At 48.8% G+C, this 12,476-nt stretch overlaps 1 protein-coding gene across 1 annotated transcript in view; it reads right to left on the bottom strand.

The window, feature by feature from the left end:
* Positions 1 to 12,476, bottom strand: part of PHLPP1 (PH domain and leucine rich repeat protein phosphatase 1) — a 232,258-nt gene that overhangs the window by 90,191 nt on the left and 129,591 nt on the right. The window contains exon 4 of the mRNA XM_042239364.1: positions 4,624 to 4,790. Coding sequence (XP_042095298.1) covers positions 4,624 to 4,790 — 167 coding nt within the window. The remainder of the gene's footprint in view (positions 1 to 4,623; positions 4,791 to 12,476) is intronic.

The raw sequence follows: 12,476 nt of genomic DNA, 5'->3' as shown, positions 1-12,476 counted from the left end.
CGGGAGAAATATCAATAACCTCAGATATGCAGATGACACCACCCTTATGGCAGAAAGTGAAGAACTAAAGAGCCTCTTTATAAAAGTGAAAGAGGAGAGTGAAAAAGCTGGCTTAAAGCTCAACAGTCAGAAAACGAAGATCATGGCATCCGGTCCCATCACTTCATGGGAAATAGATGGGGAAACAATGGAAACAGTGTCAGACTTTATTTTTGGGGGCTCCAAAATCACTGCAGATGGTGATTGCAGCCATGAAATGAAAAGATGCTTACTCCTTGGAAGGAAAGTTATGACCAACCTAGACAGCATATTGAAAAGCAGAGACATCACTTTGCCAACAAAGGTCCGTCTAGTTAAGACTAGAAAGCTATCATTTTTCCAGTGGTCATGTATGGATGTGAGGGTTGGACTGTGAAGAAAGCTGAGCGCTGAAGAATTGATGGTTTTGAACTGTGGTGTTGGAGAAGACTCGAGAGTCCCTTGGACTGCTAGGAGATCCAACCAGTCCGTCCTAAAGGAGACCAGTCCTGGGTGTGCATTAGAAGGACTGATGCTGAGGCTGAAGATCCAATACTCTGGCCACCTGATGCAAATAACTGACTTATCTGAAAAGACCCTGATGCTGAAAAAGATTTTGGGCATGAGGAGAAGGGGACGACAGAGGACGAGATGGCTGGATGGAATCACTGACTCAATGGACATGGGTTTGGGTGGACTCGGGGAGTTGGTGATGGACAGGTAGGCCTGGCGTGCTGTGGTTCATGGGGTCGCAAAGAGTCGGACCTGACTGAGCGACTGAACTGAACTGAAAACCTCTTTAGAGTTGTTCAAGAAAAAAAGAAGAAAGAAGGGCTACAAAGCGAAGATCAGAGTGTGTGACGCTGTTTAGTAGCAACTGTAGAAGCTAAACGACCCTGGTGCACTGGCTTCAGAATCCTGAGGAAACGTGTTTTTCATCCAGAAACCAGTCAAATCATCAAACAGACGAGAAAATATTTTTAGAGATACAAAGTATGTAATAAATTTGTCCCCATGTCCCCTTTCTCAGGAGGATCCTAGAAGATTCCCCACTAAAAAGGAGGAGTTACCCAAGAAGGAGCTGCTAGACACAGGACAGCATATGGAAAGCCCCAGCGAGACGAAAAGGGCAGCATCAGGGAGGTGGTGAAAGGCACCCCCAGGAGAACAGGGGGGTACCAGACCTCCTGAGCAGCACCCATGCTGGCTCCAGGAAGGAAGCAGTCTCTAGGAAAAGGGCGTTGAGAAGAGGGTTAGAGTTCTGTCACCTTAATAGCATGAGAGAAAAGGAAAAGGACGCTCATCTCTATGCTACCATCCACCGCATTGAAGTGCCTTAGGGATGAATTACAGTTGCATACTCAAAGTGATGTCAGCCTTCAACAGCAACTTAACCGAACACGGACACCTCCACACCGAGAGGCTGAGGGGAGCAGCGGTCGGGGCGCAGGGCTGAGCGGCTGGAGACAGGGAGGAGAAGCAAATCGCCACTTTCCACAGCGATGTCAACCGCAGTCCAATAACGAAGAGTTCAGAAACAGCAGCAGGTACGTACTACCTGGGAAGAAGGAGAAGACAGCACGCAGGGAGCCCCGAGAATCAGAAGCAGCTGTCGGGGGGCAGGACTTGGTGTAAGGAGGGGCTGGAGTTCCAAGCACCTGTGTCTTTTCTTATTGCCAGATTTTTTACAAATTTATATAAAATATTACTTTCATGGGACAAAAGTTTAAATTTTTTAAAATACAAAACAAAACCAAGAAAGGCACAAAACAGAAGCCGAGAAAGCGAACGAGGGTGAACTGCAGTGGGAGAACGACAGTGGGATGACCGCTGCTCCCCAGCCTCTGCAAGAGGGACGACAGTGGGATGACCGCTGCTCCCCAGCCTCTGCCACAGCCCAGGCGAGAGCTGACAGCTGCTTGGAGAGGGTGTGTGCTCAGAGACGGGAAGCAGAGAAGGGTGGACGCACTGAACAGCTACTTACAGATTTGGAATCAACAGACATGGGGGATCAGTCAGGAGCTTCTGAAAGCACCAACAGGCAGGGCAATGCCCCCAAGATCCCTCTGCCCAGAGACTTCTCTATTTAGTCCATAAATGCTGACTCTTTGGGGCTATCCGCGCATTTTGATTTTCTTTTTGTTTAGGGTTTAATTTTTGGATTATTGCGAAATGCACAAACAGGAAAACACAGAAAACAGTAACGAGCACCCAAGCATGTGCTGCTCAGCTTCTCAAACACTAGAGCATTTTGAACCTGTTGCCTATTTGTCTCTAACTTTTTAAAAGAAATAAACGTTATGGACGCAGCTCAAACCCTCTTCAAACCATTCCCAAATCACATCCCCCTAACCGGCTCCCAGAAGAGAAGGTAAGTGTTAATCTGATCCTGGCATCTCACGTCTCCCTCTGCCTCGCCTCTGGAGTGAAAGTGTTGGTCTGGATGGACTGCAGCCCCTTTCTGTTCTAAGACGACAGGATTGCACAGCATGATGCAAAATTCTTGATGGGAAATACACAAGAATGCTTCAAAAACATTTTTCAAACACCCAAGACAGGCTAAATGACGATATTACCCTTTAGCCAAAAAAAAAAAAAAAAAAATCACAGTAACTTTATTACGAGAGAGTCAGTAAAAATAGTATTATCAGTGCATAGGGCATATAAACACCCAAGTTGGAGAAGTGCCCTGTGGTTCCCTTTCACTGTAACCAAAGCTCCAGGGAAAAATAAGGACGTGCTTGAGCACACCTTTCTGGGTTCTTACTGCCCTGGGAGCTAATTCACTGAGGCGCCAACTGTCCCGACTGTCCCAGGACTCTTCCTGGCCAGTGCATCAGAACCAAAATGCTCTTTCAAAAAATGCATAACTCCAATTGTACTTTAAAACTGCCCATGAGGAGGCAAGAAAGTTACCTGTACTACGTCTCAACCCTTGTGTGCATCTTCTTCATTTCCTGGGTGATGAAACGTGAAGTGCACACAAAGGGCCCTGCCCTACGCAGTGAGCCGTTACCCCAAGGAAACACTCGCACGACCGTGTGAGCTGCCAGCCGCACTGGTCACAGTGTGCACGGAACACCACTTTCAGCTGGAAGCACAATCGACAAGCTCAGTGCTCAGACCTGGGCTCTTGGCAGACACTTTCTCTACAGTGAAGTGAGAAGGTCACTTCAGGGAAAACAACTGACAGCATTTGTTGCCAAGGCTAGCCTTCAAGCTTTCGACTGAAATTTAAAATGCTGGAAAACTCGTTTCCCCAGTGAGCCTGACAACTTCCCAATACTTCAGAATTTTTTCTGATGAGATCAGTGGTGATATTAACAACAGCCACTCCTTGAAACAGCATAACGAAGAATGTTAACATTTGGAATATCTGTATTATCCCAACAAACCAGTATTTTCCAAATGACCAACACTTAATGCAATGAAATGATGTATGGGCAAAGATCCACTCAAAGTGCCAGGAAGACCAGTGTATCCTAATGTAGAAGAATTTTGAAAGTCTACTGAAAGGGTTTTACATTCCACATTGAAATCCACATGTAAGAAATTACCACTTAAATCCGCCTGCAATGCAGGAGACCCAGGTTCAATCCCTGAGGCAGGAAGATAACCTGGAGAGGAAACGGCAACCCACTCCAGTGTTCTTGCTGGTGGACAACAGTCCACAGGGTTGCTAAGAGTCGGACACAACTTAGCGACCGAGCATATCAAAGTATACTCACAATTATCTGAAAAGACAATTGAAACACTCTTCCCTTCTCTAACATATCCACACAAACTTCACATTAATACTAATGGATTATTCTTTCTGGATGTTAAAAATCTTAAACACATAATCACAATGGTTAATGATCATAGCTAAATCTATGATCATTAACAGGCATTTACAAACAAATGGACTATTCATTCTTTCTTTAAAAGTTATATCCTTCTGGAGTAACTGTCTCATATATTTGCAACAAATACATAAGCATCAGAGGCTTTATTTACCACAGAATCAAGATTGATCATTGCTCAAAAGAGAAAGAAAGAAAGAAAATTTGGTAAATCCTTCAATCTATTTCAGAAAGATGTAGATTAAAGTCCCTGCCCTCTAGTTATGAAAGGGCAGACCCTCTTCATTTACCGTGTTACTCTTGAAACCTATACACTAATCACCCAGATAATGTGGTATTAATGGATTTAAACTTTAGTTCTTAGATTTCAAAGGAAACTTCTTTTCATGGAAAAAACTGACCTTTTTGTAAATTTTGAAAGAAGTGTCTGACCAAACCCCTATAGTTCAGAAGTAACACACCAAATATTAACTTCCCAGACACATTTGTAGATTGGTTAAGAAATACAAGTGGTTTAGGAGAAGTGCTCTTCTTGTACAAATGTATCCAGTTAATGAATATCTACATCATTCATTTCGAAGAGGGACCCTGAGGACAATCTGAGAATGAGAACTGACAGTGTCTTCACTACCAGAGTCCTGCTACCCAGCCTCTGAAAGAGAAAGGTTCCCCACTGTAGCTTTTCCACCTGAACAGTCCAGAAACAATCAGAAGCTGACACCTCCTCCCCGTCCTAGTTATCCACCCGCTTCTGCACGCTCACCTTTGCAGTTCACTGAGCCCCCGTGCAGTTGGTAGACTGGGATTCTGCCTTAGAAAGTTCTGTTTTAAATTGAGATGAGTGAGGTCTTGGCTGTAGAAGAGGTTGGCAGGCAGATGCTCCAGGCTACAGCAGGAGAGGTCCACTGAGCTAACGCGCTGTGACGCGACCTACAGGGGGATAAAAGCCACAGTTCAGCTTCCAGAGCATCCTTCACCCTGTAACTGTTTTCCACAGACAGAAACAAGGTAACCTCATGTGGGAGCACAGACTCGCTACGCAATCAGCACCATTATTCAAATCCAAACCAAGAGCGTTTAGACAGGACTGAGCAAAGGATCACGGCATCCGGTCCCATCACTCCATGGGAAATAGATGGGGAAACAGTGCCAGACTTTATTTTTTCGGGCTCCAAAATCACTGCAGATGGTGACTGCAGCCATGAAATTAAAAGACGCTTACTCCTTGGAAGAAAAGTTATGACCAACCTAGATAGCATATTCAAAAGCAGAGACATTACTTTGCCAACAAAGGTCCATCTAGTCAAGGCTATGGCTTTTCCAGTGGTCATGTATGGAAGTGAGAGCTGGACTGTGAAGAAGGCTGAGCACCGAAGAATTGATGCTTTTGAACTGTGGTGTTGGAGAAGACTCTTGAGAGTCCCTTGGACTGCAAGGAGATCCAACCAGTCCATCCTAAAGGAGATCAGCCCTGGGATTTCTTTGGAAGGACTGATGCTGAAGCTGAAACTCCAGTACTTTGGCCACCTCATGCGAAGAGTTGACTCATTGGAAAAGACTCTGATGCTGGGAGGGATTGGGGGCAGGAGGAGAAGGGGACAACAGAGGATGAGATGGCTGGATGGCATCACGGACTCGATGGACGTGAGTCTGAGTGAACTCCGGGAGATGGTGATGGACAGGGAGGCCTGGTGTGCTGCGATTCATGGGGTCGCAAAGAGTCGGACACGACTGAGCGACTGCACTGAACTGAGCAGATTAAAGCATTACCACGGGAGGAAATTGTGCCCCCCCCGGAAGGTGCTGACAGTGGCCCCCCCGGAGGGTGCTGACAGTGCCCCCGCACAGGAGACAGGTGACACGGAGCACTGGCCACCCTTGCCAGGTGCAGTGGCACCCAGGCCCCGCCAGCTACAGGGGTCATGTCCCCCGACACATCCATGGTAAGGGCATTCAGGGCTAACTAATGTGAGACACCTTGGAGTGAACTGCAGGGTTGGGAGACAGACACTAAGGTCGACACTGAACTTAAACAGAAGCCCTTGTAAATACTGATTTAAAAACAGCACAAAGAAAAGCGCGCTCAGTGGCCTTGCATTTACGTTTAATAGTAACAGCAGCACACAGTCAGATTCCACTACTGCCCGTTGTAAACTTTTCAGGTCCTGCCTCCCGCGGTGTCACTTTTGCTCCGTGTAGGTGATCTAAGTGAAATTTACTGCACGTCTAAATGTTTATCCACATATTCAAAGTATCCCCAGCTAAATGACTCCCATGATAGCCAGAGTCCCAGGGCTACAGGGCGTGCTGGAGGCAGAAACAGCTCTGGGCGCCCTGCGCTTCTCTCCCTCGTATGCTGGGAACCACGGTGCCGATCTGCGCCATGGACATGGCTTTAGGACCACTGACACAAACCTTGGCTCCTCTCGCCCCCCAAGGCTGTGGGGTTACTGCTCCAGGAGCTGGGTCGATACCTCCTCACGCTCTTTATCTTCACCAAAGCTTCACAGCAAAACCTCCACTCCTTGTCTGTGATCAGTCTGATGCCCTTTTCTGTTACCAAACCCCAGCTTCACTCTTCTGTGATTACAAAAGGCAGCGGAACGTGGTTCTCAGGGGGGTTGGCTCTGGTTCCATCATCCCGAGCTGAGAGAGCCTGAGTGCCCCGCCGAGTTCTCTAAACTCCGGTTTTGTCCCCGGTTTAACAGGCATTAAGATGACACCTCCGTCTACATAGCTGGCTCAGAGACAGCACTCCATAACTGGTGACTGCTATGACTACTTCCAAACACGTCTCACACTCACCAGAACCCACATTCTCCTGATGCTAAAAAAGGTACTCAGGAGTAAATCTGCATGACAAACACTGGTGATGGCACCTCTGAGGTTGGAAAGGACCGATGAAAGCTAGGAGAAGGGCTGGCAGGGCTCAACTCAAAAGATTTTACAAAGTCAGTCTGAGTTCACGTTTCAGCAATTTCATCTTCCTTTGAATTTTCACCCTTAAGTAAGAAAAAGAAACTCCCAAACAGGGCCAGGTCACCCACGCAATCAAATGATGTGAAAAAAAGGCCAGAATTTAATGGGCCTGTAAAGCCGGTGCAAACATGCCACGGCCACACAAGATTCCCTGGCAGAACCCACTTATGGGAAGTGAGGTTGAAAGGATCACTCAGACTCGTCCACCCAGGTGCCAGCCTGTGGTGAGGACGTGACGGCGCGTCGGGCCTCCCATCCCCGAGGGGCGGCCCGAGTGAGAGCACCGCGGGAGGTCGGCACGCATGGGCTGTCTCCGGTGCTTCGTTCGGTCACTTCGCTGGGCCTGCCTCTCTGCGGCCTGTGGACTGCGGCCCGCCAGGCCCCTCTGTCCATGGGATTCTCCAGGCGAGAACACTGGCGTGCGTTGCCGTTTCCTTCTGCAGGGGTCTTCCCAAGCAACACACTCTGACACGAGTTTCAGCAATCGTCTGGGCACTGGCACGGAGCAGGGCCTCAGGCGCCACAGGAGGCCCCCAGAGGCCCCGCCGGCCAAGCTCAGGTTGGAGCTCACTGGGCAATCTGTGCTTCTGCCTGCCCCAAATCCTTTCCCACTTCTTCCCGTAACAAGCCTTCAGCTGCACGAGATCCCAGTGGGAGCTGCAGAGCACGCTGCTCCAGGGGCGGGAGGCGTGTGCTCACAGCTCCAGCCATCCGAGCCGCACTGCTGAGCCCACAAGCTGATCCAGCTGGGACTGGCATGTGACCCCGGCCAGGCTAATCCAAGGCCTTCTCTGGGATACGTATTCTGAACCCACAAGAGCGAGTGAGCCTGCCACTCAGAGCTGCAGTTAAAATGGCTGGACTAGATTTGTGTGCATCAACCTGGACTCATTAAAAACCCAAGCCCCAAATAAATAACGCAGGCTGTACAATTTCACATATAATATTATGCATCAAAAAATTCTAACACACATGATGATTCCATGTATTATGCATGAATAGTTATATGTGAGTAAAGCTACATGCCACACACTGGTCAGTCCCAGGTGGCTTAGACGGTAAAGAATCCACCTGCAATGCGGGAGACCCTGGGTTCAGTCCCTGGGTTGGGAAGATCCTCTGGAGAAGGGAAAGGCTACCCCACTCCAGTGTTCTTGCCTGGAGAATCCCGTGGACAGAGGAGCCTGGCAGGCTACAGTCCACGGGGTCACAAAGAGCTGGACACGACTGGGCAACTAAGCACAGCACACACAGTGGCCGTGTCAGATCAATGCCAGTGACTGCCTCTAGGGGAGCAGGGAGGGAGATGAAAGCAGGAACGGAAAGACAGGGATCTGGAACGTGTCTGGTCATCCACTGCGCCGTAAGGACGGAAAGTACGAGGAGCTGCGTCTTCCCAGCTGGCACCAGCGGTGAAGAGCCCGTCGGCCAGTGCAGGAGACGCAAGAGACACGGGTTCCATCCCTGGAGGAGGGCATGGCAGCCCACTCCAGTGTTCTTGCCTGGAGAATCCCACGGGCAGAGGAGCCTGGCGGGCGACAGTCCACGGGGTCACAAAGAGCTGGACACGACTGAAGTGACTTAGCACGCACACGTCAGAGTGTTAGACAACCAGGAATTGTCATGTTAGTCTTTGTGCTCTTCCGTGTCTGTGCGTTTAACTGAGAAAAAAGCAATGTGATCGCGATATAAAGACTTCAGTGAAAAGGTAAGGAGATCCTGGCAGCTCCTTTGAGGTCACTGTAAAGATTCCGGCTTCAGCAAAATGGGTGGTCGTGCAAAGGTTCCAAGAAGAGTCTCTGTCTGACTGTTAGGCTCACAGAGGGGGACTGCCCCGCGCTGAGTGCGGCCCTCGGGAGCGCTTCCTGGGACGATGACACGGCCCTGCTTCACCGCCCTCGTCTCTCACCAGCCATCAACCTGGCCGGGGCGTTCCTCCGACAGGGACTGCTCTGCAGAGGACGTGTTCCCTTTTGGCTGAAGCATCAGGCTGAATAAACACTCTGCCTGGACAACTACGAAATAATGATTAAATGTCAAGTCGGACTTGATTTCTTTCCTCATTCTGGATCGCAAGCCTGTTCCTGCTGGAAGCCAGGGGGAGGACGGCTCAGGGCAAAAGCCCAGCAAGGAAGGGGCCTGTGGGGGTCATGGCGGAACAGGGCGAGGTGAAGAGCAGAAACCAGACACGTCCTGATGGCAGAGGGCGGCCAAGACGACCACGAGAACCGAACCGCGAGCGGCACCTCTGCCCTGTGCCAGGCCCTGCAATTAAGGAGATTCAAGGGCTTCCCCCTGGATCAGCCTGGGCAGGTAAGGCCGCCATCACAAAGAGGTTTTACGCAACTCCCAGATGAAAGAACTACCAACAGGTCTAACCACAGAGGCTGTAACCTGCCTACACAGCGCCTATTAAATCTAAAACCCTCCTCAAGGCAGGAAATGGAAGAAAGGAGAGAGCCACCTCTATACCCCTCACGGCAAGCAGCCTCTTACTGTGGCTGTTGTTCAGCTGCTCAGTCGTGTCCAGCCCTTTGCAACCCCATGGACTGCAGCACGCCAGGCCTCCCCAAGCCTGCGATGAGCTCCACCAACTCCCGGAGCCCAGCCAAACTCATGTCCCTTGAGTCGGTGATGCCATCCAACCATCTCATCCTCTGATGTCCCCTTCTTCTCTGCCTTCAATCTTTCCCAGCACCAGGGTCTTTTCAAATGAGTCAGCTCTTCGCATCAGGTGGCCAAAGTATTGGAGTTTCAGCTTCAGCATCAGTCCTTCCAATGAACACTCAGGACTGATCTCCTTTGGGATGGACTGGTTGGATCTCCTTGCAGTCCAAGGGACTCTCAAGAGTCTTCTCCAACACCACAGTTTAAAAGCATCAAGTCTTCGGCACTCAACCTTCTTTATGGTCCAACTCTCACATCCATACATGACTACTGGAAAAACCATAGCTTTGACTGTGTGGACCTTTGTTGGCAGTGTGATGTCTCTGCTTTTTAATATGCTGTCTAGGTTTGTCATAGCTTTCCTTCCAAGGAGCAAGCGTCTTTTAATTTCGTCTTCACAGTAACTCAGCACAGTAAGGGCTGATCTCCACTTCAAAGATGAAAGTTAAAGGGTCTGCCCAAGGTCGCATGGTGAAGGCCCAGCCACACAGAGTCTGAATGACAGCCTCAAGTTCAAGTCCTACCCAGAGGGAGGCTCCTGTAACTGCCACGGTCCACTCCTAACAGAGCCCTCAGTTCAGTTCAGTTCAGTCGCTCAGTCGTGTCCGACTCTTTGCAACCCCATGAATCACAGCACGCCAGGCCTCCCTGTCCATCACCAACTCCCGGAGTTCACTCAGACTCATCGAGTCAGTGATGCCATCCAGCCATCTCATCCTCTGTCATCCCCTTCTCCTCCCAGAGCCCTCAGCCCAGAGCAAAGATGGTTTGATGTCATTCCTCATAGACCATGAGTGAACCACATGTGAACGGAGTCAGGTTTCAGAAGATCAGTTCAAGTCACCATGGCTTGGGAAATCAGTACTAGTTTGTATTAAAAATGACCAAAAAATCCGAGGCTAATAATTTAGAGTCAGTAAATCAAATGAGACATTTCCCCCCATGAGCCTACACACGTTGGGAGACACATTACACAGCACGTGAGTCCCGACCGTAGCTTCCCAGCAGCAGAAGAGTCCACCTGCCCGTGCAGGAGACGCACGGACACGGGCCTGATCCCTGAGTCAGGAAGAGCCTCTGCAGAAGGGGTCTTGCCATGCACAGGGCAGCCCGGCGGGTCTGGTCCGTGGGCTGCAGAGAGCTGGGCGCGACTGAGCGTGCACACACGGCCCAGCCACTGGCTCAAGAAGCCGTCTTTTCCAGCTTGAGGGCTGGAACATATAAACACATATGAACAAAAAGCCCACTGGGCCCTCAAATTATTTCCCCAAAGAACACTGCAGACTAACCACAAAAAAATGGTAATATGAACAACAAACTTTCCGGATTATCTACCAGGCTTCTACACAACTCTACCATCCCACTCAGCTGGACCCTTTCCTCGGTCGACTCTCTGCCAGCTGTTAGGAGCCTTGCATCAGCGATCTCTGCTCTGAGTCTGGTGGGCTATGTTTCTCAACCAGTGCCTCTCTCCTAGCCCTAACCCATCCCCTCTCTGTGCTTCGGAAATTATCGTCTTCCTTTTGCAACAGGCCTGCACTCTACATCACTCCCATTATTCCTACCATTCACTTAGTGGACAGTCGTCTTCCACAAGCAAGGGAAAGTTCAGAATGACACCCAGATGATTTTTTTTGTCCCCACTATAGTGAAATACTGTTTATCCTTATTATGTGCAAAGCAGGCTCAAAATTAAACAGAATGATTCTGAAAGGCTTGGTTGAATCAGCTGAAACAGCATAAATAATTCCGCTGTGCAAAGTAAAATATTGCTGTAAACTGGCTTTATGAGTCATTAATTGCTCTGGCCTAGCCTTCAGTGGTTTGGGAAATTATGCCCTGGCTATAGGGAGAGTCTCTGGGGAGTTTACTAAATTTCTGTAAAAAAATTCTTGACCTCAACTTACTTGGTTTTAATTCTTACCCCACTCCCCGCTTCCAGATGCTTTGGGAAGGCATAAGCATGTAGGAGAACATGAGTTTATGGTAGGGTTTATTCATCTTTACTAGCTAAGTACTCTAACAACTTACTTTTAATTTCATCCTCATCAATAAAAGTTTTGTAATACTTGATATCAGAGAGATTTTCTCATTTTAATAAACTTTAAACTGTCACTGCTCCAAAACATGAAATAATTTCTTAAAAAAAATTCTACAAACATACGTAATGCCTTGATTCCAGACCTTTTCACAATGACCTCTCATTTCTTGAACCTGCCTTCATTATCATTTCATAAAATCTGCTTAACAGCAGATGCAGAAAACCTTCCTATAAAATTAATTACAATATATACATTAATAATGTCCTCATACGGGCATATCAAACTAACGATTTTGGATTTATTAAGTTCTACCTGAAGTTCTGATATTTTATTATTTCTTTAGGCGTCCCTGGTGGTTCAGACGGTAAACAGTCAGCCTGCAACGCAGGAAACCCAGGTTTGATCCCTGCATTGGCAATTATGTCTTAGCCTTAAATGAGTAAATGATATGAAACAGCTAAAAATCCAAGAAATAAAATACACAAGTTTGCACAGTATTCTAAACCAGATGTAATCGAATAAATGAAGACTAAGAGGATGTGGAGAGGCCGCCACAGCCAAGCGCAAAGGAGAGCGGGAGCTCAGCGGGCGAGGGTGTTCCCGGAGCGGCTGCGAGTTCCCAGAGGCAGCTTACTGAGACTGTGAGGGACCTGTTAGAACGTAGTTAGGAGACCAAATAAAGCAGTACAGAGAGCGGCAGGCTGGAAAAGGAACGAAGGAAGGAGAGAGAGAGAAAGAGAGAAGAGAAGCGTTAGGCGGATGACTGACTGACGGGTAAGCAGACAAACAGGAGTCCCTGCGAGAGGACCAGGGGTGACAGGGAAGCCAGGCTCCCCGGGGGCGCGGCACTAGAGGGCCCGCCCGCAACGCAGGAGACACCAGGGATGTGGGCTCGGTCCCTGAGTGGCAAAGAGCCTCTGGAGGAAGA

Source organism: Ovis aries, chromosome 23, assembly GCF_016772045.2.
Source record: "Ovis aries strain OAR_USU_Benz2616 breed Rambouillet chromosome 23, ARS-UI_Ramb_v3.0, whole genome shotgun sequence".
In the NCBI taxonomy this organism is placed as follows: domain Eukaryota; kingdom Metazoa; phylum Chordata; class Mammalia; order Artiodactyla; family Bovidae; genus Ovis; species Ovis aries.
The sequence above is the reverse complement of the archived record's forward strand: the minus strand, read 5'-3'. Positions and strand labels throughout refer to the sequence as shown.